We start from the raw sequence: 26,696 nt of genomic DNA, 5'->3' as shown, positions 1-26,696 counted from the left end.
TATCTGGGAAGTCACCCTGGGCTGGGAGCCGGGCAGTGAGAGAGGAATCGAGCTTCACCCCCAAGGCCAGCGCTTGTGACGTGGACCCAGCCTGGCCATGAGCTCTCTTAGTCTGAAGACATGTAGCTGGCAGGAAGACCCACTCATCCATGGTGGGGTTTTATAAATTAGCAGAATGGAAGCAAAGACTAGCAAATGCTGGTGATGAGACACAGGATGACTCTTGTCCAGGTTCTGATGTGCAAACTTGAGTCCCGCCTGGGAATATCTATTAATAGATGTCTGTCTGCAGCGAAGACCCTGATGATGCTGGCAGACAGACGTGCACAGCATCTGAGTTGGCCCTACAGAGATCAAAGAGGGAAATGGGGGGGGGGCATAAGCCAAGGCTTGCCTGTGCCTCCCAGTTGCTGGGGAGACAGGAGGATCCTGGTGGAGCCTGCAGAGAGCTGCAGGGCCAGTCAGCCCCTTCCTCTCATTCCTGCTTCCTCAGCACTTAGAGCCAAAGGCACACGGTGAGCCCCACACTTTTTGGTAAAGTCCTTTCCTCTGTGGTCCGTCAGGCTCCATGGAACTCCAAGCACACGTGATTCAGTTCCATGGACCAGAGAGTAGAGAAGCCACGGATGATGAGGAAAGGGGCCTGAGGGAGATGACTTGGGCCAGCTCCACAGTCCAGACCTTGCAGAGCTCAGCTTTCCCGGGAGGATGGAGGATAAGAGGATAGGAGTTCAGGAGAGGTCAGGCTCTCATGGGACAGGGAGCCAGCCAAGTCCCGGACGTGGCGTCCTCTGGGGCAGAAGCGGGAAGATTGAGCTGCACTCCGCACAGGTGGCCTTAGGCCATTGGATCTCAGCACAGGCTGCCTGAGGCTGGAGGGCCTGAAACAATTAATTGAGGAAATTGTCACGGTGTTCTCTCCAGAACTCGCCCGGCCTCCAAGGGTGTCTCCAAAGACCGTTTGTAACCGTTGCGCGGTGTTATTTAGCATGATTACGCCAATTATTTTGATTATTTCCTTTCCAGCTGCGGAGGGAGCCACAGAGAGGGGCGCCTGCCTGGGCTCACTCATGCTTTCCAAGGAGACGGTGGGGTGTGGTAGATGTGAGGCTGGGCAACTGCATCTGGGGTTTAGGCTCCTTACACACCCCTCGGACTGGCCCTAGGTCGTCCTGCAACTTGGCCGCCACACCTGTGGGTGACAGCCGTCCTCACGCAAGCCTTCAGGCTGGACCTCACTCAGGTGATCATCTTGGTGCGTACACGGTGTACGTGCATCAAGGTCGGTTCACGCGCTCCTGCACGTGTGACGGTACCTGCTCTACAACATGGCTGGGTAGGAAGGCATGTGTATGAGTATGCCTGTGATCTGTGCACACACATGCGTGTGTGCAAAGAACACGGTATCTGGGCATATGTGAATGTTCTCGAGGGAGTGTCTCTGCACCCAGTCTTCCTCCCTCCTCCCTGCAGAGCTCAGCCAGGTCTGTGTCCTTCCCCACCAGACTCTCAGGGGCTGCTGCAAGGAGCTCTCTAATAGACTTCAATAATCGCTCTGCTGATTGACTCACTGACCTTGGACAAATCACTTACGCTCCCAACCTACTCGTCTGCCTGAGAACCAATAGGTGCTCAAGTCAGGACCAAGTGCAGAGCACCGTGCAAACGGGAGGCCTCTGCGTGCAGCTGCTGTGGGGATGGGGGTAGAGGTGGGTGGGGGGCAGCTCTGCTCAGCGTGTAAGGAACGTTGGGTGTCAGCACGGCAAGCCCAGGCACCCTCTGAGCCCAATCATACACGTAAGCAGCCACGGTGATTGACAGACTCTCCATACTCAGGCCCCCGAGTTCTCTACTGTGCTGATAGACCCCAGAGTGCCTTTGTGTCTCCTCTGCTCTCTTTCTGGGGCCTTGGCATCCAACCCAGAGGCCCTGAATACACAGATCTCAGCTTTCTCCCAAATAAACCCCTCTGCCTCCTCCCCCGACCCCACCTCCCATTCTGTAGTATGGAGCAGGGCCAGAGCCTTGACCAGGCTTACTGTGGGCATGCTGTAGTCCTGCCATCCCCTCTGCTCCGCCCCCCGTAATTATATCATTAAGACAGAACCAGCATGCACATCATTGAAGTCAGGAGGCCAATTATTCTCTGGTTGATTTCTAGCAGGTAAGTCAGGCATTGTTCTCCTCAAGACCTCCTGAGGATGGGGTTGAGGCGCCTTGACCTTCATTTGCAGCCTTGCTCAGCTGTAGGAAGCACTCATTGGTTCGATCTAAACTGCTGAAGACAAGTCTTCTGTGACGGGAGTGGGGAAAGGGGATCAGAAAGTCCTTTGGGATGGTTTACAAAAATCTCCGCACCCAACTGCTGGCCTGGTTGAAGGAATGAATGAAGGAAGGAATGAAAGAAGGAATGAGGGAATGAATGAATGAATGAATACATGTGAATGAATGAATGCATGCATGCATGCATGGCAGAATGATCACATGAAGGAAAGAAGGAAGGAAGTAATGAGGGAACGAAGAAATGAATGAATGAATGAATGAATGGCAGAATGAATGAATGGCAGAATGAATGATCACATGAATGAATGAATGAACACATGTGAATGAATGAATGTATGCATGCATGCGTGCATGGCAGAATGAATGATCACATGAAGGAAAGAAGGAAGGAAGGAATGAGGGAATGAAGAAATGAATGAATGAATGAATGGCAGAATGAATGATCACATGAATGAATGAATGAACACATGTGAATGAATGAATGTATGCATGCATGTGTGCATGGCAGAATGAATGATCACATGAAGGAAAGAAGGAAGGAATGAGGGAATGAAGGAATGAATGAATGAATGAATGCATGGCAGAATGAAAGATCACATGAAGGAATGAATGAAGGAAGGAAGGAATACATGTGAATGAATGAATGAATGAATGAATGCATGTGTGCATGGCAGAATGAATGATCACATGAAGAAATGAGTGAATGAATGAATGCATGGCAGAATGAATGATCGCAAACCTCTGTGAATGAGTGTACAGGGCAGTCGGCAGATGATGTCTGCAGCTTCTCTCTCTCCTTTGAGTGTATATTTCCAGTTGGCCTGTCTCTCAGACTCTCTTAGCTTTGCATGATGGTCGCCTCCTGCCCTTCACTGACCTCTGTCTCTGCCCCGGGCTCTCAGCCCTCATGGTTCCCACCCCGGCCACACCCATGACACAGACCCTTGTCTTACAGACTGTGGTACATTCTGTCTCCCCAGGACCCAGACAGCAAAGAGCCAAGTGACCCTAAGCAGAGAATGGGGATCTGTATCAAAGCTTTGAGGGCAGAAGCGTATGAGCCAACCCGGGGGGCTGTGGTGAGCGTGGGTGTGGAGCAGTTTCTCCTTCAGAACCACTGACAAACGGATGCCGGATGAAAGAAAGTGACTCCACCCAAGTTGAGCTGCAGTTCACAAAGCCTACTTACAGGAATATGGAGAAGGAAGTTAGAAGGAGCATGGGGAAGGGCTCCCTTACAGGAGGATTGTGGGTGATTCTCCAAACAATTACACCATTGAGAAATCCCAATGTCCCAGAGGGGGTGACAAGGTCCCCAGGCTGCCTGGGTGGAGACTTCCACTTCAGTCCATCTATGAGATCCAGTGTCTGGAATGCTAGGTGACAGACGGCCGGGAGACCATTCCTAACACATGTTGTCAAGGGACAGCAACAGGTCAGGTGGCTGAGGGTCTCAGGAGGTCACCACAACAGCCAAGCAAGGCTAAGAGAAGAGTGTTCCATACCCATGGGGTGGCAGGGGTACAAAAGCCAGGGTCTGGGCTCCCTAGTCACACTCGGCAGACAGTGAGAGGACCCATACCCTGGCACACAGGCACCTTCCCTTCCTGGTAACCAGTGTCTGAACTCCAGCCTAGCACACGGACTAGGTCCCTTGGATGACAGTATCACCATCATGGCCACAGGTCTGTACCAAACACACTGACAAAACAAAACAAAACAAAACAAAACAAAACAAAACACACAGGAACTGAAGACATGCTTGGTTGTGAGAAGCATTTACTTCTCTTGCAGAGAATCAGGGTTCTGCTCCCCACACACTCATGGAAAGGCTCATTCCACTTGTAACTACAGCTCCAGTGGATAAACACCCTACTGTGGTCTTGGCAGGTCCACACAAACACACACACACACACACACACACACACACACACACTATCTATCTATCTATCTATCTATCTATCTATCTATCTATCTATCTATCTATCTTAAACAAACAAACAAACAAGAAAGAAAGAAAACACCACTAATTCCAAAGAGCTGCAATGGCCCACCTGACTTCCAGGAAAGACATGTTCTGCAGCGTGCGTGCGTGAGGGTGGCCGGGAGGGTGGCGGTCCCCACAGTCTCAGTGGTACTCATAGGCAATAAACTTTCTCCCTGAGGGGAGGTGACCCTTGTGTGGGGAGTCACTAACTGAAAAAGGCGGCAGGATTTATGTCATCGATTTACTGATTTGGTTTGTCTTATATTCTGAAACAACTTCAGCCTTGGAAGGTTGGCAAGAAGAAAGATGAGACAGTGACCCAGAGGTCCCTCACCAGTACCTCACCCCAAGGTGTCACATCTGCCTTCCAGAGCAGGAGGATGGGGTCCTGAGTGACTTGCAGCTTCTATATTTCCTGTCACTAAGGCTTAGGATTTCCTGGGCTTAACAGCTTTTAAGACCATCAGTCATTTTACAGACCATCCCCCTGAAGTGTACTCTTGAGGAAAATCACTAAAGCGGGTTTCGTCTGAGCCCCGCCAGGCTGGGTTGATTCCCCCACAACCTGATGGGGACCATGGAAGAGCTGAGCTCTCTTGCAGAGGTCACCTGGTATCTTGCAGTGACAAAAGCACTTCCACTTCTTAAGGTTAAATTTATTTTTGATTAGGTAAATACGTGTGTGCGCCTGTACGAAAGTCTGTGCACACAGATGCAGTGTCCGAGTAGCTGAGAAGGCTGTTGGAGTCCCCGGAACTGGAGTTATAGATCTCTGTAACCCATTATTGTGTGGGCTGGGAACTGAAGTCTGTCCTCTGCAAGACCAGCTTAAACACTAAGCCTGGGTAACGTATTACGGAGTCTGGGGTCCTCCCATGAGAAAGGCTGGAAACAGAAGTCTGAGCGCAGGGCTCTTGTGAGTAGAGAGCCAGGGATATCCTTAGGAGCACGCCTGGAGCCAGCCCCTCTATACTGGATTGAAAGCTCACATCTACCGGAAGTCTCCATAGGTCTGTACTGGGAGACAGGCCTTCAAAGGCGTCAACTCTCTGGACACTTGTGTCTACAAGGAGAGGGATGAGACACAGAGATGGTCCACAGAGAAGCCCTGAGAGGAACAAGGAGTGCGTGGGAATGATGTTGCTGCACGCCAAGAGAAACCTGGTGTTGTAGAACCTGGATGGAATGTGGCCCTGCAGACACCAGAGTCTGGCCTTCCAGCCTGGCTTGCTGCCTTTCCAGTCCCGGCCGTGTACCTGGCTTCCTCGAAGCAGCCAAGGAGGCTCACACGCTGGTTTGATCTAGTCCAGAAGGTAATCTTCTTGCAGCCTCTTGCAGCCACACCCCTACCTCCATCTCTGCCCCTCTTCCACGCAGGAAACCCGTCTTTCTGCCTACTCGACACACTTGACCTCCACATCCCAGCCGGATATTGTAAGTATGTTATTGTGCACTCCGTGGGATTATCCTTGCATTGTTCAAATGCTGATTTCTGTGCCCCCATATCTGGTTGCTATCCTTATTCTGAGAACCTCCTGTCTCAATGTTGTGCAAACATTGCTTCTCCAACCATTCCCTGATTGGTCAATAAAGAAACTGACCAGCCAATGACTGAGCAGAGGAGAGAACAGGGCTGGACTTCCTCCCAGTAGGATGTGGGGGGGGGGCGGCGGAGAGAGAGTGAGAAAGAGAGAAGGAGAGGGAGAGAGGCGGGAATGGGGACTCTCCCTGAGGAGAGGATCCAGGAAACACCATGAGAAAACACCTGGAGCCCAGAGAGAGCCAGATCAGTACTAAAATCCAAGTACCACGGGGATTTTGGCTGAAGGTAGACACACTAGCTTAGAGGATTAAAATAGAGTAATACTGCTCAGTTGTTGTGCCCTTAAAGCTTGTTAATAAATATAACAGCCCAGTCTCAATTACTCGGGAGCTAGCTGAGTTAGGAGAAAAACTGAAACTCTTACAAAAAGCTGCAAACAGGATGTACCCCCACACAGGCCACCACAGTTCCAGCATGGCACCCTGGCTAGAGCTGTAGCCAGGGTACTGTGCTGGAGCCTCATGAGAACCATGGAGTCGGATAAAGAGATGGTGCCTGGTTCCATCTCTTCAGGATGCTCCCTCCTTGATAAGACACAGGTCACACAAGGGGCCATTTTCTAAATGTCCACCCGGACACACCCGGATTACTCATGTTGGGCAACCATTGTTGTCAAACCCCAGAACTTTCTTGTGTCTTCAACATGAGACCTTGTCCCCACAAAAAACGCCAAGTCCCCGGCACCTCTTCCCAGCTTGTGGCTGGCACTCTGGTCCTGCTGTCTATCTCCAATGCAAGGACTGCCCTGTAACTGGAATAGTCCCTGGTCTCTTGCATCCATGAGCAGAATGCCCCTGGCCTATCCCTGTTGCAACTGACGGCACAACCCCTATCCATCTGAGGGCTGTGTGGTACCAGTGGGCACCCAACTCCTGTTCATGATGACATCACTATGAACACGGTGGGGGTGTCAATACTCGGTGGCACCCTACTTTCAATCAATTGGCATGCAGGTCCTGTTAGATCCTTGTGCCCGACAAGAGTAGTGTAGAGAAACCCACTTGGGAGAGCAGTGAAGGCCTATAGCTCTTTCTGGAGCAATCAAAGGAAGCTTGAACTCTCACAGGGAAACAGGAAGTAAAACAGATGTCTACTAAAACACACAGTTCCATGTCAAGAGCCACGCAGCCTGCCAGGCCTCCGTGCAAGGACTTAGATATCAGAAGCACAAAAAAACAAGAAGGAGAATGTAGAGAACTCTGTCTGCCCCTTCCTGTCCTCTGTTGGCTGTGACTTCAAACACCGTGCTCAGGGGTGGGGGTGGGGGTGTCACTTCCGTGAGCAAGAGAACAGGAAACCTACCAACATTGTCCCCCGCACCACCACTGCCAAGAGGGCAGAGGGCTAAGGCAGAGCACAGAATGCAAATTGATCAAGGCCTTGGGGGAACTAGCTTAAGAATCTGTTCGAAATCAAATTAACTTTTTGGCTTACTTCTCTGGGAAGCTCCAGAGGCCACAAGGAGACCTGCAGTTAACACTCTCTGAAGGAAGTGTAGGCCAGCGGGTGGCCCGGGCGCACAGGGGATGTGCTTCCAGCATGGGCTAAAGGGTCTGTTGTCGGTAATGGGTGTGGACAGCAGGCACTGTCGGTGCCTGGGTGGGAGGCAGCTCTTCACAGCCACTGAGGCTGGGACATGTGGTTCTAAGGGTTCTCTGTCTCCTTGGCATTTAGCTTCAGGTGCGTGCAGCCTCTGCTGGGTACCAATCAATGGAGAATCCAGCCTCCCTGGGAGAGGAGAAAAGGTAACCCTGACCTGTCCTCCACCCTACCCCTGATCCCCAACCTGAGCCTGACCAACCTTAGTTGTGCCCCCTGACACCCTCTGGCATGGTCAGTGATGGCTCCTTTGTTTCCAGGGTGTCTGATCTTCAAATCCTCCATTCATCTGTTTTCCTGTAGGGCTCTTTGTCCTGACCTTTGGTGGCTGTAAGAAGCCAGGATAATGGGGTGTAGGCAGGGATCCGGGCATTTCCAGCTCCAGATAGACTACCTCTCTCTATCCGACCCCAAGCTGATGTCAGCACACGTTGGAAAGGTACCGTATGTACGTACTGCATGGCCCCCACCTGTAACACACTCTCAGCCCGTCTTAGCCTCACAGGACAGTGTAGGGAGCAAGCCATTTCCCTGCAATCCTGATGCTGACAGAGCTGCCAGCCTAGTGCCTAAGGAGAGGCTCACGCCTCACAGTAGCTGCCCAGGACGGACCGAACTCAGTATTCTAAGCGCAGCTTCTATGAAAAGTGCTGGGTGATTTAGTGTGCCTGTGCAAAGCAGGAAGTCCAGACCCCTATAGGTAAGCTTGTGCGTGCATGACACCCAAGAAAGGGAATCTGCTTGAGTCATGGAGGCTGAGTGGACCCACCACGTCCTGTCCTATCTGCAGCTTGAGACCCTGGGAAGCTCCCCAGAGTTAGGGCATCCAAGATTGCCATGCAGGTCCAGATCCGAGATCTGGGAACCTGGGGGCTGCAGGGGCCAGAGCCTAACAACCTGGAGCTCTGAGATCCAGACAAGAGAAACAAGATGGTGCCCCCGAAAGACGGAAGGAGGGAGGGGAGCAACAGCCAGAATGGCAAAGGGAGAGGGAAGCTTCCTCGAGCTTCTGGTCCCATCTTGAACACCAGCGGAAATGATGCCTACCCTACTGGAGAGGGCTGGACTTCGCTACACAGCCAACCCTTTCCATAGCCACCTTCAGAAGGCCTAGCCAGGAGCCACACCTCCCATTTTTACCCTGCCAGGTAATGTCTAAATGTAGCCATCCCTGTGGGAGAGGACATTGGGCCACACTGCCTTGCCTGGGTCTTCCAGTCACACTTCCTTCCCACAGCCAGGCACCACATCCACACCGTATTAGAAAATGTTTCTCAGCAAGAGAGGACCTGGAACTGGATACCTCTCTCGTCCTTCTCAGGGAGGAAGGGTGTGGCCACATGAAGCCTCTACAAGGGCCGGTTGCCAGTGGTGGCCACCAACCATATCACTAGCCCAGGTCACCATACAGGTCCCTCTAGTTCCACCCCAAGCCTCAGAAAGGATTGTATACTGCTAGCCAACTTCCCCCATTATCTTAGCGTGATACACACCCTGACCAAATGCAACTTGTGGGGAGGAGGGTATATTTCATCTTGGAATATGATCCACCCCTGAGGGAAAGTCAGGAAGGGAACTGGAGGCAGGAATTGATGCAGATCTCACGGAGTAATGCTGCTTACTGGATTGTTTCCCAGGCCTGCTGATCCCGCCCCCGTAGTGGCTCCGCCCACAGTGGGCTGGACCCTCCCACTTCAATCATCAATCAAGACTTGTCTACAGGCAATCTCACGAGGCATTTCCTCAACTACGATTTCCTCTTCCCTGGTATGTCCACGTTTGTGTCAAGTTGACAAAAAGAATCCAACCTGCATGGTGGCCCAGCTCAGACAGAACACGTAGAGGTAGGGCGTGGCAGTGGGGGCGGAACCTGGAGGCGCAGCAAGGCATGCTGGGAGACAGAAGGACACCCAAAGGTTCACAGGCACCGGAGTACTCCCTACAAGAACTCAAGGATGCTCCTGGCCTCAGAAACTGTGCCCAGACCCGGGGCTAGAACACTACCCTCCCCTGTACTGAGCTGAGTACACCCCATGGCTCCTCCTTGGGGCTCATCCTCTCCTGCCCACTCTCCCTTCCCAAGTCCCACAGCGACTGCACACAGATCCCATTCGGAATGCCCTACCAACAGTTACTCCATCCGGTGTTCTCCGTGGTCAACCAGAGAAATGGACAAATGCAGAAATGGACAGGCAGCAGACCCCTGGAACTTCCTGATCTGTAAAATTATTTTTAATACCATCCACGCCACAGGGCTGCTGAGAGGATGAGGCTAATGTGTTCCCATCCCAACTCTGCCCTGCCAGGCTGTGTGACCTAGGCCAAGTCACTTAACCTCTCTGGGCCTCTGTTACCTCCCTCAGCTGGCTCAGAACCAGGGGCGTGTCTACCTCCTGGATCGTCTGCACACATTTCAAAACGTAATTCAAAACGAGCTATTAGTGTGTGTTCTCTGGAAACACGCAGGACAGCTCGCCGATGATACCAAGGCAGGGGGTACCAGTGAGACCCCTGCCACGGTCCATTGCTTCCGTCTGCAAAGGTCTGGAATCTGGAGTCATGTCTGTTCTTCAGCAGGAGCCCGGGGTTCAAGGCCTTTGCCCATCTGTCTGAATCTGTATTTTAATTGTCGTGATGAGGAAGGAGCCTCTGCAAAGGCTTGCGTTCTCTTGCTCTCCCTAGGCTGAGACAAGTCAATACTCAGACGTGACCACTTAGGAGCGCGGCTAACTGGAGCTCTGTCAAGGACATGCAACCGTGCACACCAGTCACCCCCACCCCCACCCTCACCCCGATCTACATCTCATAAGGGCATCTTGCCCTAGAATTATGAGCACAGAAATCAGAGCGAAACGCTTCTCGTTCTATTTCTGGTCTAACAGACCACGGCATGTGGGCAGATCCCAAGGCCAGCACTGGTGCTCTGGTCTCGGGAAAAATAGCACGAGTCACAGTGGCCTCCCCTGGCCCTGACACAGCCATCCTGCTCTGTGAGGTCCAGGGTCCTCACGCAGGCAGGGTGTGGTGTGGGGGAGAGAGTGTCCTGGAGGACTGAGTAAAGAGAGAGCAGTGAGTGGGACGCATGAGCTGCTTCCCTACTGAGAGTGTGGCCTGTTAGGTCCCCTTCTGGGCTGTGTGCCCAAGGTTCTGAGACTCAGCCAGCCAGGCCCAAGGCTGGGTCGAAAGCAAACTGGCTTCCCTCTGCTGTGTGCCCTCTGAAAGGTGTTGAATCCCAGCCTGAGCCTTGTCCCCATGGCTGCACAGCTCTGGGACAAGTGCCTGTGGTATTGCCAGCCTAGCTGGGTCTCATGGTCTCATGGGACGGACAGATAACCTCCCCATTTGTGCCAGGCACGGGCTCTAATTCACCCAGGTCCCCCAGGAAGACCGCTGCCACACAGCTCCATAATGGCTACCACTAACACAGAGGAATTTCCAGCAGAGACAACACTGAGGGCAGACGCCCACTGCTGGCATGGTGCAGAGCCAGAACCCTCACTAAGAAGCATGAGTTTCTGGGAACTAGGGAGACTGAGGGGCTGCTGACAGACATGTGAGGAAAGGGGAACTCTCCAGGACTCAGCAGATGATACCTCTTTCTTCCCCCAGGGGGCGACCTTGCCCTGAGTGCCACATGAACACTACCCGGTCTCTCTCTCTCTCTCTCTCTCTCTCTCTCTCTCTCTCTCTCTCACACACACACACACACACACACACACACACACACACACACAGAGAGAGAGAGAGAGACAGAGACAGAGAGAGAGAGAGAGAGAGAGAGACAGACAGACAGACAGATAGACAGAGGGGGGAGGGAGAGGGAGAGAGACAGAGACACACAGAGAGACAGAGAAACAGAGACAGAGAGACAGAGACAGAATATCAAAGATTCAAAAAATGGGGGACCTCAGAAGGATTCAGACCTGAGGGGCCACCAGCCATCAGCCTACATTTTCTCGGGCTGTCCTTGGGAAGGGAAAGGAGGTGGGGCCATCCTGCCCACAGAGATGTGTATTTCACAGCAGGCACCTAGCTGCCCTGGGAAGCAGGCTCACAAATGTAAGGGCAACGCTGGCTTACCCAACACCCACAGTCCACAGGATGCCACTGACCACGGAGAGGTGTGGCTACCAACTCTGCAGGGAAGTTGCCAGCAAGTCGCTGCCCTGAGGACCAAGGGTAAAGGTCAGCTGCTACTATTCTTACAGCAGCCTGACCTCTCTTCCGAAACTGGGGAGATCTGTGTGTGGCAGACACACCTGCGTCCTGTGCCCCGCCCTGCTCGGCAAGTGGGAAGCCCTGCACTGCTCACAGCAGGAACCAGCACCAGCAGGCCTTCTAGAGCTCTGAGGGCCAACCCTGCAGCCCCAGGGTCACCAGCTCATCTTGGGATCACGGACACCAGTCTCCTCAAGCTGTGGCTGTACCTCTCAGGTGAGCCTGTGACTCTGAGGGATGAGGCTCCTTAAGCCCCCTTTTACCTGCCTGCCTGTTCATTCAGGGGGATTCCAAAGTCTCGACTTTCTCAGGATACATATTCACACAAGAACAGGGCTGTATACCCAGGTGGATAACCACAGTACCGTGAAGGAATCAGAGCCGATGTGAACTCCCATGAGACAACAGCCTGAACATCCTAGAAGTCTGGGGGTCAAGGCTGCAGAATTAGACCAAGAGGAGACAGGGAAGAGGGCAGCAGCAGACAGGCTTGGCAGGACATGAAGGCTTTGGGTGTCTGATCCAGGGTGCGGGACCACTCTACACAGTGTATGGGGCAAGGCCAGGCAGTATTCCTGCAAGCACCTGTTTTCCTGTTTTGGATACCCAGTTCCATGTGCCCCAGCAGGCACTGGTAATTGGTAATCCAGGGTTATTGACTGCTCTTGGCAGAGGGTCAGCCTTCTTCACTTTGGCAGGCTACTCAATATCAACCACTGGCCTTCCCTCTGGGGAAGATGGATGTTCTGGGCTGAATGGCTGCTGGGAACATGAATGAACGCCAGGTAAGGGGCTTCTGCTGCTCCGTTAACAGGGACACAGCAGGCCTTCCAGGCGGAGATGGTTCTGGGAGGGAAATGATAGCTCATGATCACTGTGACTAAAGTTTGTAGGAAAGAGAGATGAACGGGGCAGAGCCTCTCCAGGGCCCAGCTGGGTGAGCCTTGGCTGAAATTGGACTTTGAGATCCTAGGCCCGGCCACCCTGCGGGCTCTTCCTTGTCTTTCCTTGGGTTGAGAAGTTTGTAGGTGTTTACACAAAGCAGATCTCTGACAGGATTCCCTTCCCTCTGCACACTATCTCCTCACACCCATCAAGTCACATAGAGCCATGGCTCTGAGAAGCACTCTGTTGCTAAGCAAAGGTTGCAAAGTGAAGGGAGGGGGGAGTCACGTGGGCTAACCTGGGCACCCAGGAACACTGAAGTCCTGACCCTGGCACCTGTGGATGGGACATTGTGGAAGGCCAGTTTCTGTGGATGGAACGAAGTTGGCAGGGGTGAGACGGGATCTTTCTAGATTATCAGAAGATTCCCCCAAGTTCATGGGAAGTTCGAGGCACCGAGCTTCAACTCCCGGTCTGCAAACTGGAGTCTTAACCCCCAACACCTATGAATGTGGCCTTGTTACAGGAGTTCACCAAGCAACCATAAAGTTCTAACAGCTGGGGTCCCTGAGAGGAAGGACAGCTCTGGGCAGAAGCACACGCAGAGGAAAGTGGTGTCTGTCCATCCACAAGCCACCAGAGGTGGGGGTAGAAGAGAAACCTTATCCCCCTCAGCTTCAGAAGGAAACAACCCTGCCTATTGCTGGGGAACATGGCCCCCAGCCCCAGCCTACCAGGGGCCTTCACATGACCAGCTAGCCAGAAGCCACAGAGCTCAAGTAGATCGTGCTCACAAGGAACCGGACGCTGCAGCTGGACAAGAAGGACCTCAGTATGGAAGTGTGCACAGACAGCATCTCTCCGCCTGTGTCTAACAGTGAGAAGGGACGGGTCCTTGGGGGAGGATACGGACGCTGTGCAGACCTTACCCTGTCCCTGCGGCCTGCCCCACCTCTGCCAATAATCACCTTGTCCTGATCGGAGAAGTTGGGGTGCTTTTCTGTTTATAGTAGATGATGCTTTAGGAGAGGAAGTCCAGGGAGCTGATTATTCGTTAGTGAATGAACCTCTGGGAATTCCAATAGAATTCACCTCAAGGGTTTTCTTCCCAAGCTGCCTCCTACCAGTAAGCACTCTATCACCCAGGGCTGAGTGGACCTTCGGCACAATGAGTAAGTCTCCTTGTAGATATCGGGTACAAGGTTCACCCTGAGTGGGCAGAGGGAGATGGATGTAGGGTCTATAACCAAGGTCAGATTCCAGTAGACATGCAGAGAGGCATGTGTCCACGGTTCCTCTGGATCCTGGAGCTGAGGACAGCCCGAGAGCATGCCAGAAGCAAAGAGCCCGGGGCCTAGCTAGGGAAATGTCAATAACTCTACCAAGTACACTCCGCTCTGCTCTGAGGTGCCAGCACCCAGCACCCAGCCATCTGCCACCGAAGACGGAGTTCCAGAACAGTGCACCTGGGTTCAGCACTGAGCACAACTCGGCTGGGCTCCCTGCGCCTTCCCTGATCATACTGGAGGGTTGGAAGGCTGTGGGTGGCCGTCCCTGCACCCACTGTTCCCTCTCCCCCACAAGTCAGGTCTCCAGTCATCATAACAGCCCTTTGGCACGGAGCTGGAGGAGCTGAGAGCTCTGCGTCTGGATCCACAGGCAGCAGGAAGACTGAAATGACACTGGGCCTGGCTTGAGCATCTGAGACCCCCAGTGACCACTTCCTTCAGCAAGGCCACACACGCTAATAGTGCCTCCTTATAGGCCTGGGGCAGGGGGAGGCGCTTTCATTCAGGCCACCGCAGCACCCATCAGGCAATGGTGGCATCTACAGGGTCAGCCATGCACAGCCACTACACTCAGACCCACTCCCAATCCTGACTGGGCTCACCCTGCCAGATAGCACCAGACTGGATGGACAGATTTGGATCAGGAATCTCGCTGGGTTGCGGGCTGAGGCTTAGAGTTGCCGGCTGAGGCTTAGGCCTTGTCTGTCCAGGGGTTCATAGCTGCTGAGGGAAGTCTGCGCCCCACTGTTCTGAGGTGGTTGTAGGTTCTAACAGCCTGGCAGGGCCCGCTTCATGCTCATCCCAGACACGGTCAAGATCCGTCTTCTCCTGACGTGGGTAGCGTGACCAGCTTCTCAGTGTTTGTGGTTGAAGCAGCACAGAATCCTAAGCATGTAGATCCCTACCCCACGGGCTCCTTGTTGGCCCCTTCACAGCTCTGTCGAGTCCGTCAGACCAGAAGGCGGGCCTCCAGTGAGCCTGTTCACAGAACACTTTTGGATGACCACCCCCGCCTGACTGTACCCCACCAGTTTCAGGTAGACTAAAGCCCTGCTTACGCTCAGATGAGGTGCCACAGACAGCATCAGGGGATAGTCTAGAATTGCCTTCAGTGCACTTGGGACCCGGCTCTGGGTCGGGCACAGGGAACACACATGGACACTGCAGTCTATCTGCTTCCCAGGAGTAACAGTGTGGTTACCTATGAGAGGTCCATGATAGCAGCCACCAGCTGCAGAGGCCAGGGTGAGCTGACCGGTGGGGTACCTGCTCTCGAGGCCCTAAATAACACTCTCAGGGATCTGAAGCTCCAGCAGCATCACGGGAGGAACCGGGAATGGGACCAGAGGTGTGCTGGGGCCTCAGGAAGGAGAGGTGCAGCTGTCAGCGTGCCTCTGGGCCTACTGCACTCTGAGCTTCCCAGGGCTGCATTCTGCGGTCTCAGCCGAGCTGAGGGATGGAAGGGTTTATCATCGCCTGGTATTTACCCGCCTCAGCCTGGGAAAGGGCACCTGGAGTGTTGAGAGCTGCAGGCTGATGACTCACAGAGGAACAGATGTCACCCACGCCACAAAGTGAACAGCTGCATAGGTAGTACTCTACAGAGGGGGCTGGGCTGGGCTGGGCCTTCCGTGGGGATCTGACACCTGGAAGAGGCCAAGGAAGAGGGTGGGGCACGCAAGGGGCACATCCCTTTGGGGTGTGCCTTTCCTTCGCTGTCTTAGGTCTGTTTCAAGAGGTGGAGGGAGCCGGAGAGATGGCTTAGTGCTGAAGAGTACCTACAGCTCTTCCAGAGGACCTGAATCTGGTTTCTAGTACCACCCATGCTGGGCAGTTCACAATCCCCTATAACCCCAGCTCTGAGAGGACCTGGGGAACCCCCTGACACTTGGACTCATCATGCACACAGAGACATACATGATTTAAATAGTAATATACAGCTCTTTAAAATGGGGTTGGGGTGGGGGACAACTCAAGACCGCGCCAGACGCCCATCCCCTGCTCCTTGCTGTAGGCGGGCACTATCCCAGCTGTAAAGGGACTTCACAAAGGCAGAGAGATCTTGTCTCTCGTGGCAAAACAGGGGTCTCCCCAGCTTCTTTCCAGTGTCTGCTTCCACATGTCTCTGCCGTCGTCGGCCAGACTTGACCCCCCTACCTGCTCAGGAGCCAGTCTCTCACAGGGACATCAGACTGATGTCTTCTGCACCGGCATCCATTCCTGATATCCCTGCTGTTCTACACAGTCTTTTCCCACTGTCTCTTAAGCAGTCAGCTTGCCTCCTAAATCCATTGCAGTCAGCCTCCTGCCCACCTGCTCCAATGGGTCTTTCCTCCTTTGCAAGGTCCACACCCGCCCTGAAAAAGGGGAGCAAACTTGGGCCTCCTCTCTCACCCACACCTACCTGACCTTACTACCTTCCCATCACCCTCTTCCCAGACAGCCCCAACCTCCTCCCAGGCTGCCTGCCCTCTGCCTATGCAAACCATCACTTCGACAGCGGTCAGGCCACACACCATGGGTGTCTTTTAAACTCCACTCAGGTTTCCCAGTCACCCCAAGGGTAGCCTCACAAACCAAGTACCCCAGGCGTCTTTCTAAGGTCATTGTCACGTGCAGGTTTTAAAAGTCCCCTGGGTCCTGTATTTTGAAGTTTTGACCACTGTCTAAGTGCCACTGGATAGTAATGGGGTCTGTGAGAGGTAAGGTCCAGGGAGCCCTTGAAGGTCATTAGGGTGTGCCCCTGAAGGGGACTGTGGGAACCCGCTTTCTGCATCTGGTACTTTACGCCCAGACATGCAATGAACCTCAGCCCATGTTTCACACGAACAAGCCAAAGCTGCCCCAAGGCCAAGCCAACAGTCACTCCTAGAAGTGATACCTTCAAAGCTGGATCGAAAACCTTTCCTCTTAAGTTGAGTTGCCTCAGGGCATTTGATGGGAAGCTGACCAATACACACTTCTAATAAAGCGGCTAAAAGGACCAGGCTGTGCCCAGCTGGTTAAAAACTCTCCATCCCGTGGAAGGCAAGGGCTTCTCAGACTGCAGTCTTGGACCTTCTAGACTGCTCTTCTCCCCATCATTCACAGCGGATTCCTCTCTACAAGATGGCCGCCGGTACTCCCTGGCTTCTTGTCCTCACCCCTCTCTGCCTCCACTCACTGTCCCATCGTCCTTCCACAACTGTCCGTAGAGCAGCGGGTTTTCCCAGAGCCACAGCTAGTCACTCTGTGATGCCACCACACTTACTTTATGTCCACAACTGTACATGTGACTTAAGTGTGCATGCTTTTGACCGTGAGCACAAGTGACCGCCTGTGCCGTGATCTGAGGACGATCTTAAGTGTGGGTCCTTCCATCCTGTTTGAGACAGGGTCCCTTGCTGGGTGCTGCATCCACGGGGCTCGTCTAGGAGCCTCTGGGAAATCACCTATTTCTCTTTCCCATCCTACTATAGGATGATGATGTCATAGAAATGTATGACACGCGCAGTTTAACACGGGCCCTGGGGATTTGAACTTGGGTCCTCACTTTTGTATCAGAGTGTTCTACCCACTGATCCATCTCCTAGACCAACGCCATCTTGCTGCATGTTCCTATGTTCTCACAGCAGTGACTGACTGGGCACCTTTGGGGGCCCCCGTCCTGCCCACTCCTAGTTTCCCACGCCTGGGGTGCCTCATTTGCTCCTGCACTGTTCTCGCTCGTCCTGTCCTGCTCTTTCTCTTTGTGGACCCTCTGTATCGCTGCTGCCTCTCCCGCTGCTCTCAGGCCCATCCGCACGGCTAGCTCAGAGAGCAGCGTCTCTGAGGCATCTCTCTCCCTCCCACGTGCCTCTCCTCCCACCGGAGTGGCAGAAGCAGAGCCTGAGATGTTTCTCGTGCCTGCTGTTTGAGGTGGGAAGATGTGGGGTCGAGCGTGGGGGTTTGCATCACTACCCTCTGCTGTGACCGCAACGCACACAGATTCTCAGGTGCCGGGAGATGCGTGGGTGGATGACAGTTCTTGTGGGCAGGGCCCATGGGACGCAGAGACTTCCTGTGCATTGAGCTTGGCCAGCTTTGCTGATGGTTCCAGGGCAAGCCATGCCTCCTCCAGGACCCATCTTTTTCAGGCCTCACCTTCTCTAAGCCCTGCCTTCCCAGGCCACATCTCCCAAGAGAACACTCACTCTCACCCCAGTGCTCTCTGGGGGGAGCCCAGAACCTGCCCACGTGGTCCTACCTCCCTCTCCGGCAAAGATGGATTTGGAGCGGGATGTGTGGTGAAGAAATCCTGCAGAAAAACCCTGACACTCCAAAACCACAGGGCCTGGACGGTTCAGCCCGAGAGGACCCTTCTTATCTGTCCCGGAGTTAACTCCCAGAACCTCCGGTGTGATCTCATTTAGACAAAAGGCCCCACAGAAGCAATGGGGTCAAGCGCCTGGTGCGCAAGTATGACGATTATCCAAGTGGACACAAATCCAAGGCAGACGGCCTTACAGGACAGATAGACGTGTACAGGAATGATAACCCTGGGAAGATAGAGGTCGGGGGTCAGAGCCACACAGCCACTGTCTAAGAATGGCCTGGAGCCTCAGGAGCTCACAGGCACAGAGGAAGCTCCGGTGGGGCCACCAATGACAGCATGTCCCTCCCCCAGCCAAAGCCTAGCCTCCAGCCTCTAGGGCTTTAAGAGAACACATTTGCTCAAAACATGTGATCATGGGTCAGGACAGCTTCAGCGTGTACACACACACACACACACACACACACACACACACACACACACACACACAGCTGGGTGACGGTAAGACTGGACCGTGGTGCTGACACATAGAGGTAGCTCTTTGTCACACGACTGACTTCCACAATGAAGGACGGGAACACTTCCTACACCACAGAACAGGAGTTTGACAGGCGAATCTTAGGTCTGCCCCCCTGCTCTCACAAAGCAGCATGGAATGGTGGGCCTGTTGCCCCATGGTGAGAGGGTCCTGGGGTCTGGAGGAATACCACAGAAGACAGAGGGACAGAGAGACTGAGACAGACAACCGTCTGTAATGTCGGCTTTGGGGAGAGTAATGAAGGAGGCAGAAGGCATTTGCACTTTGAGCCTCCACACGGAGATGCCCCAAGACAGCCCAGAAGGTGGTTGTGGATGCACCCTACAGGCATGGCCACTGGCCACAGTGCTAATGTCCACACTCAGCCAGTCACAGAACAACCTTGGAAGATGAAAGTCACTTTTCAATTGTGCAAACAAAAAGCCACAAGACCAGCGAGGTCACACAGTGCATTCAAGGATGCACAGGGATGGCACCCATGGACAGAGGCCTCGTCAGTCCTCGCCTGCAGGCTCCCCTCCCACAGACACAGGTCTTGGCTCCTCAGCTGGCCCCCCAGGCACCTCCCTGGGTAGACATCTGCTCTCTACCCCATGACAAATTTGCCTCTCACGGCTGGAAGAAACTTCTAGACAGGAACCTCCCTTCCTCCTTTCCTGCTGACTTTGCACCCCGACAAACGGAATGTGAGGTGTTGGGTTTCGGGGCTCACTGATGCGCATCTGAGCAGAGACGTGCAGCCTTGTCTCTGTGTCTGACCATCTGGTACATCTTCCAGGAGAAGAGCTGCCGAAGTTCTGGCTGACACTCCAGAATCTGGCTGCTGTGACAGGGAGAACTGGGAGCTCACCTGCTGCTAGGGTGGGGGTGACAAATCTCTACGGGCACATCTGTCTATCAGGGAGACTCTTTTTAAAAATTATTTTATGTAGCTGTCTTCAGACACACCAGAAGAGGACATCAGATCCCATTACAGATGGTTGTGAGCCACCATGTGGCTGCTGGGATTTGAACCCAGGACCTCTGGAAGAGCAGTCAGTGCTCTTAACCACTGAGCCATCTCTCCAGCCTAGGAAGGCCCTTTCTAACTTGATATCTGACAGCCTCCAGGCAGGACCCTCCTGTACAAGGGCAAAGGCAGATCAGAGTTCATCAGAGAAAAGCCACTTTTCACCCCAAAATGAAAACTGGATCCCACTCCACGATGGCCAGGCACTCAATTCAGCTGGCCATGACAGGTGAACATGGACTGGGCTTTGGAGGCAGGAAGGTGCAGGTCGTGCTTCAGAATCAGCCTCCCACCAAGGACTCCAGGTTTCTAGAGGCTCTGCCCACCCCACGAATCAGTCATAGCCACCGTCCCGCAAACTGCTTTCTCCAACACCTCCAATGTCACTCACAAAGTGTGGCTTTGTGACAACTCTGCTGTCCTTATGCAAGTGTGCATCCTGACCTGTCTCACTTTCTAATCTTCAAGCCTATTGGATCAAGAGCACAAGAGGCTAGGCTGCCCGGCTCCCCACCCATGCCCAGCAGAGGTCCAGACTTTTACATCAACTAAACAGGGAGTTGATGGTTTGGTTCATGAGTGATCAAGTCAGAGATTGTAAAGTTGCTGTTCTTGTACCAGCAGATGACGACGCTAAAAATGGCATCCCGTCTGATTCCTAGGCTCAGTGCTTGGGATGGCTCCCCAGACGTAGATAACAGCCACACACCCAGCCGTACGTGTGTTGCACGGAGTTGCTACCGGTGCAGTATTTCGTGGCATGTGCGATGTAAGATGTATTCATCAGGGTGCACTCGTGAGACTCCCCAACCCTGCTTACCCAGCAGCCCCGCCTCAGAGAGGAAACTGCTTTCTAGGCAGAAGAATTTTCAGTGGTCCCCACTGCTCTATATCCACCCTTCTGCAGGCAGAGATAGCTCTCTAGGTCCCACAGCCAGGAAAAGAAGTGGAAATCAGTTTCCACCACTCCCAGGCAGCCAGTGCTCCGGACAGGCAGTGGGCGGGGCCGGCCTGGGAGAGCCTCCCACTCCCGCTGTGCTCTCAGAAGGAGAACAAGCCTCTGGGGGGGACAAAGGGAGCTGAAGATGCGCTGAGCACAATAAACCAAGGCCACAGCACAGGAACGGGAAATGAAAAGAGGCAGACTGTGAGATGGGCTTCACTCAGCAAACGCAGACTCTGTGGGACTGGGTGGTGGCTGGCCATCCTGCACCCTCATCCATGACTATAAACACCCATGGACGGCATCTTCCAGCACCGCAGTTTTCACAGGTCCTGGGCCTTGTCAACTGAGACTCTGGGGGCCACAGTTTAGTGTGTTTCAGGGCTTCATATACTTTTGTTCTTTGATACTTTCCTTCCAATTAAGCCACTCAAAGACTTTTGAAGTTCACGAGCCATTTACTTCAGACGCCATTAAATTAAGGACAGATCCACTTTCCCCGGTAGCAAACACCCGGCGACTTAATTAAAAGGGGCTCGATGTTTAAATGGGCGCAGTGCCTCTCAACAAAGGAGCTGGCTTCTCATGGGTGTAACTGCTTCTCACTTCCTTCCACTCAGACTCCAGCCTTCGGAGGAATTTTCACTGTCAGCGGGATCCCAGGGCCAGCCGTCACCTTGTCCGGGACAGTTGGCCACTGAGGTACTGAGGAAACGACCCCCAGTGCTTACGAAAGACACACCTAAAAGTCACGGAGGCCTGGTGGTAAGGCATACAAAGCAACCTCAAAAACATCCCTGGACACTCGAATGGACGCAGGTGGTACTCAAGAGGCATCTAAACCTGGAATCACAAGATGGAGCAGATCGGAGGAGAGAGACCTTCAGTGAGGTCCCCATCTTCCAGGCTGGGCTGCCGGCGGCTCACAGAGAGACCAGAACATCCCAGCTGAGGAAAGCGTCTCACCCCTCAGAGTGCTCTGGGAATCATAGGCACAAGCTACCACGCAGGTCCAGGAGCACTGACCTCAGTCAACGCCCATCTCCAGGCGTTCCCGCAGCGGGCACATCCATTAGCTAAACTCCACAGGCTTTTGCTCCCCATGAATTCCTTTGAGAGCTAAAGACAAAAACTCAGGCAAGGACTTCCTGCTTCTCCTGGGAGACTCCGGTTTCGGGTGTGAGCTGAGGGTTGTGAGTGGTGGACAGCACCGCCCTGCAGGGAGCCTTCCTCCCTAGCCCCAGGCTAACTGCTGACCCGACTGGCCTTCTACTGCCAGCCCTCACCTAAGGCTTCCGCTGCTCCTCACCTCGGTGCCCGTGGACTGGGTGATTTTCCATCCCAAGCCATGCCAGACTAGAGCAGCCACATCTCTTCAGAGAGCATCAAGGTCAGAGATGAGGCCTCGGGACTTCATGAGAGGATTCCTCAAAGCTCATAGTAGCCAATCAGCACAAGGATATGAAATGGAGTTGCCGCTGTCATCTAGGTTCCTGTTCCTATCCCGTCATCTTTGACACAGACATCATCAACATCATCATCACCACCATCACCACCACCACCATCACCACCACCACCACCACCACCATCACCATCACCACCATCACCACCATCATCATCACCACCATCATCACCATCACCACCACCATCATCACCATCACCACCACCACCATCATTACCATCATCACCATCACCACCATCACCATCAACACCACATTGGCATCACTGTGACCATCCTTATAGTTTATCAGCACCAAACACAGCTACCCCTTGCCAGACCCTAAGTTCCGGAAGGGAAGTGTGTACTTGGATCTCACATGACATCATGAGGCAGTTTTCTCTCTTGTTTCTATGGAGAGGGGTGAGTGTGTCACCCAAGCTTGTGACTCTAAAACCCAGGGGCAGTCCCCAGCTGTCTGACCTGTCATCCGCTCCAAAAGAGAGGAGCTTTCTAGAAATCCCAGAGGCTATTCTTTTAACCCGAGGCTCTGAGTAACTCCGGAGCTGCTAATGTGGTAATCCCACATTACCAACAGGAATGTCCAGGCCTCAGGCAGACTTGTGGGAGCATGTAGCCCGACCCTTTGGCCTCAGTTAGGTGTGGGAGTGTGTAACCCGACCATTCACAGATTCTTCTGCACAGAAATGGAGAAACCCAAACGACTCAATTCCCAAGCCAGACTCCAAAGATGCCTCTATGGAGAGCAGAACTGATTGTAGGGAAGCCCAGGTCCAAGTTCCAAGACGCCATCAGCAGGAACTGGGCAAATCCAGGGGATGATGGTACAACCCTCTGGTCCCTGCTGAGCTATTCTGCTCAGAGACAGCTGAGCACTTCCTGTAGTTACCCTAGCTGGGTATAAAACTGCACAAAAGTGTGGGGAGCTCTCTGCAGGAAATAGCCTCTGCTCTCAGCACTGATCCCAGAGGTGTGAGGGGAGATGCAGCCACAAAAACCAGAGGTCATGTCACAGCCGGACTGACAGCCCTCCCCAAGCCTCCTCGATGCAGCCATGGAGGGTGCCACGGGCCACAGCTGAGAGATCCTCTACAGCATCTCTCCACCTCAGATTCCACACGATGTATATGCACAAGGGTCGCCCTTTGCAGTGTGCAAGACACCCGGGTCTGTCTCATGGAGGCTGAGGGAGCAACACAGTCAAAACTCCCTTCAGGTATCTCCACCCAGGAATCTTACAAGGATAGGAGGGTACATGGCCAGCCTTCCCTCACTCATCCAAGAGCCCATTTCCAGCACCACGGCCAGCTCCCGCAAGTCGCCCCTGCTGAGACCAGCTCCCAGCAGAGCCAGCTCAGAGGCCTCCGTTCTCTTCCCTGCCACTGGCACCCAGCCCTGCATTTACAATTCTGTATATTCGAGGCAAACACACGTATTTCCCTCTTCTGAATCTGTTTTGCTAAACAAATTAATCTAGCGGCAGATTATATTATGGAGAACCATAAATCTTCCCGGAGATAAGCATCTGTAGGGTTGGATTAGCGACAGCCGACGTACCGTGAGTTAATTTGCTAAGCCTCACAGTGCTGTCCCGGGCGTTTAGTGTTTGTAATAGCAGATGTAATTTGGGACAAATGGGGACTTGTTTCCTCATCCGTGTCTATACGGTAAGTGACATATTCGGGGGAGGTGGTTGTCTGAGAGGAGCGCCAAATTCCATGATGTTTATGTCTGATGAGTTGGTACAGGTTGAAACAGACACTATGGGAATTGCTTGCAGGAGTCAGGTCCTGAGATGAACAGCATCCGAGGTCCCTCTGTGACCCTCTACATTGTGTGTCCCCCTCCCCAGTCTACACTGTGTGAACCCAAGGCTGCCTAGTGGGTTCCCCAGGGAGGCTATGAGATGCCTATGGAGCCCTTTATCCCCTCCCCAGGAGCCTTCGGGCTTAGCCCTGTCCTTGGTCTTGGCATGGGACAAGAGAGTCTCTGCTTTCACAGGCTCCCCATGAGGACCAAGCTGCTGCAGGGTAAAACCAGTGGCCCTGCTACTCTGTGAAGGAAGGAAGGGTGTTGGCGCCTCAAGGACAAAGGCTGCTTACCCTGTGAAAACCTTTCCAAGCGTGAGCCAAAGGATATCTGGCCGCCCAAGGTCAGAGGAGGCACGGGCAGGACAAAACCAGGAGCAGAGACGCTGTGCCAACTGCCCCAGTGTGGACCTCAGGAGCTGTCGGTCCCTCCTCCCTCCCATCATTCCCAGACTCACGTCTTGAGGAGGCCACTCCTCACCACCCACAACATGCCTTTCTGAATTTCCATGTCTCCGGAGGGTGGGGGGAGATGCTTGTCCACAGAGGCAGACGCTGGGGCTTGTGGGAGGGGCTCTAGCTGACAGCTTCCCCCCCTGCCCCCACCACCATAATTGCTGGCACAGGGACAGACTGTGGCCTGGGAAATGGCCAGGACGTCTCTTGTTGCAGCCATTAGAGAATAAGGCACAAAAGAAAGCGTACTAAACTGCACAGAAGGAGATGTCTCCATCCAAGGAGCTGCAACTGTACACAGAGCCCAAGAAGACATCAGGGCCCTCAAGTCAAAACCCTGCATCTTGTCTCCTCCCTCAACTCATCCCCGGGGGCAGAGCTGAACCGCGTCTGCAGAGCTTCAATCAGCAGCGCTGGGAGTCCGTCCCCTGATCTGGCCTTATCCTTTCTGGCTGTCCAAGGTCATTCCTAACCATGGGACAGCTCCATCTAGCAGTTCACCATCCCAGAAAGGCTGACACTCTTGGAGGTTTTGAAGACCGTATGGCCCCTTAACACTGGCCTGTGACATACCCAGGAGACTGCAGCCTCTGTGTGAGCATGTATGAAGGCGCTGTCCTGCACACACACAGCACCCAACCTGTGCCTGTCGTCCACACTCAACTGCTCTCTCTGGCTCTGTTTCAACTCCAATCCTGGGCACATCTCAGTGTCTCCCTGCTCCAAACCACCCTGCATCCTGCCTCTCCCCAAACCAGGCCAGAAACACAAAGAGGTCTCCTACCTGAGGTCTCCCCCAAGATCCTGGGGGGCTGGATGTCTTTCCCATTGTTGCTGGGACTAGTGGAAGGCTCCGTTGTGCTAACCCCAACAGGGGTCCTTTTCCAGGGATCCAGGGACTCGGTGACCCCCTTAGTCTGCAGTGTCATGGCGGTGGCCGTGCTGGCCGCAGTGGTGGTGGTGGTGGCGGCCATAGTTGTCTTCCGTGTTTGCAAGATGGAGACTGTGGTGGGGCCAAAACCACCAGGGAAGGTGTTGGACTCCAGAGCTTCCTCATCCCCTGTAGGACCCCAGGCTATGAATTCTGTCTCTGTCGTGGGCCTGCCACCGTGAAAGTCGAAGTCGTTGAACTCTGCATTGTGTGTGTGCCTTCTACCCCGCTTTAGGAGGCTCTGATGCTCTGCAGCCCCAGCAGTCATGGAGGATGAGGCCGATGCAGAGGTGAGGGAAGGACTGGATCGGGTGGCAGCTGGAGGCTTGGTGAGTCCCCCTTTGGGTCCGAGGGTGGCTACCTGGTCCCTGGGCCTGTGGGCCCTCCGAGCACGGGGAGTCTGCATCTGTATGGGCCCGTGGGCACGTTCAGCCCGGGCTGCACGGGGACTCCAGGCCGGTGTTGGTAGCCTCGTTGGAGGTCCAGTTCGCAGACTCCAAAGCCTCTGGGGCCTCTGTGGACGTGACAGGAGTCGGAACTCGGGGCCGGGGCCCAGTGAGTCACAGGACGGGAAGTCGACCGCAAGTTGCAGCATGGCTATCAGTATCCAGAGATGGCTTCCGAGAGAGCGGCCGGGCCAGCGAATGGGCATGGAGCTGAGGAGAGACGGCAGAGTGGTGAGCACACAGTGGGGCAACAGGAGAGCGCTGACTAGGGCCACATTTATCCCCTCCCCGCCACTGGACAGGGACAACCTTTGACTGTAAACAGTTCATGTGAACCTGAAAAGGAGTCCAGAAGCCTTCTGGGCCAGCCCAGGAGCACAGTGCCCACTGTGTGTGTCAGACAGCTGCTTCCAGCCCAGCTACCTCCTGTGTGCTAACCCAAGAGCCCTTCTACGGCAAGGGACCAAGCCACCAAAGTTCCCCCGTATCCATCTTGCAAAATGCCCCTGAAGGCTTGCCCACAATGAAACTGAGACTCCAGGAACACGATACCAAGGGCGATGACAGCATCCACCCTGCAGAGCTGGGGTGTACCCACACCATAACTGATCAGCTAACTACTCAGGTCTGTGAAGGAAGAGGTCCCGGGCCCCGGGAAGCCACATGAGGCAGAAAGGCTTTCCCCTAGGACCCACGGTCTGCTCTGCTTTTCCCAAACACCACGATCCTCTGGTCCTGTGAGCTGAACACACACCTGTTTGCACTCCACCTGGACACGGCCAAGCAAAGCCGCCACGTCTGCCCTACTGCGGGTGTCGCCGTGGGAACTCAGGGGAAGCTGGGAGCTTCAGCACTAGGCTCTTGCTCTGCTGATGTTTCTACCCACACCCGCCCGCCCCCACTCCAGTTTATCTCCAATGAAAACCCTGTGGAATCTCCAGATGCCCTGTG

At 53.9% G+C, this 26,696-nt stretch overlaps 1 protein-coding gene across 1 annotated transcript in view; it reads right to left on the bottom strand.

The window, feature by feature from the left end:
- The window catches only part of Ajap1 (adherens junctions associated protein 1), a 112,235-nt gene that overhangs the window by 34,904 nt on the left and 50,635 nt on the right, over positions 1 to 26,696 (bottom strand). The window contains exon 2 of the mRNA XM_032893722.1: positions 25,153 to 25,955. Coding sequence (XP_032749613.1) covers positions 25,153 to 25,955 — 803 coding nt within the window. The remainder of the gene's footprint in view (positions 1 to 25,152; positions 25,956 to 26,696) is intronic.

Source organism: Rattus rattus, chromosome 1 (assembly GCF_011064425.1).
Source record: "Rattus rattus isolate New Zealand chromosome 1, Rrattus_CSIRO_v1, whole genome shotgun sequence".
Classification (NCBI taxonomy): Eukaryota; Metazoa; Chordata; class Mammalia; order Rodentia; family Muridae; genus Rattus; species Rattus rattus.
The sequence above is the reverse complement of the archived record's forward strand: the minus strand, read 5'-3'. Positions and strand labels throughout refer to the sequence as shown.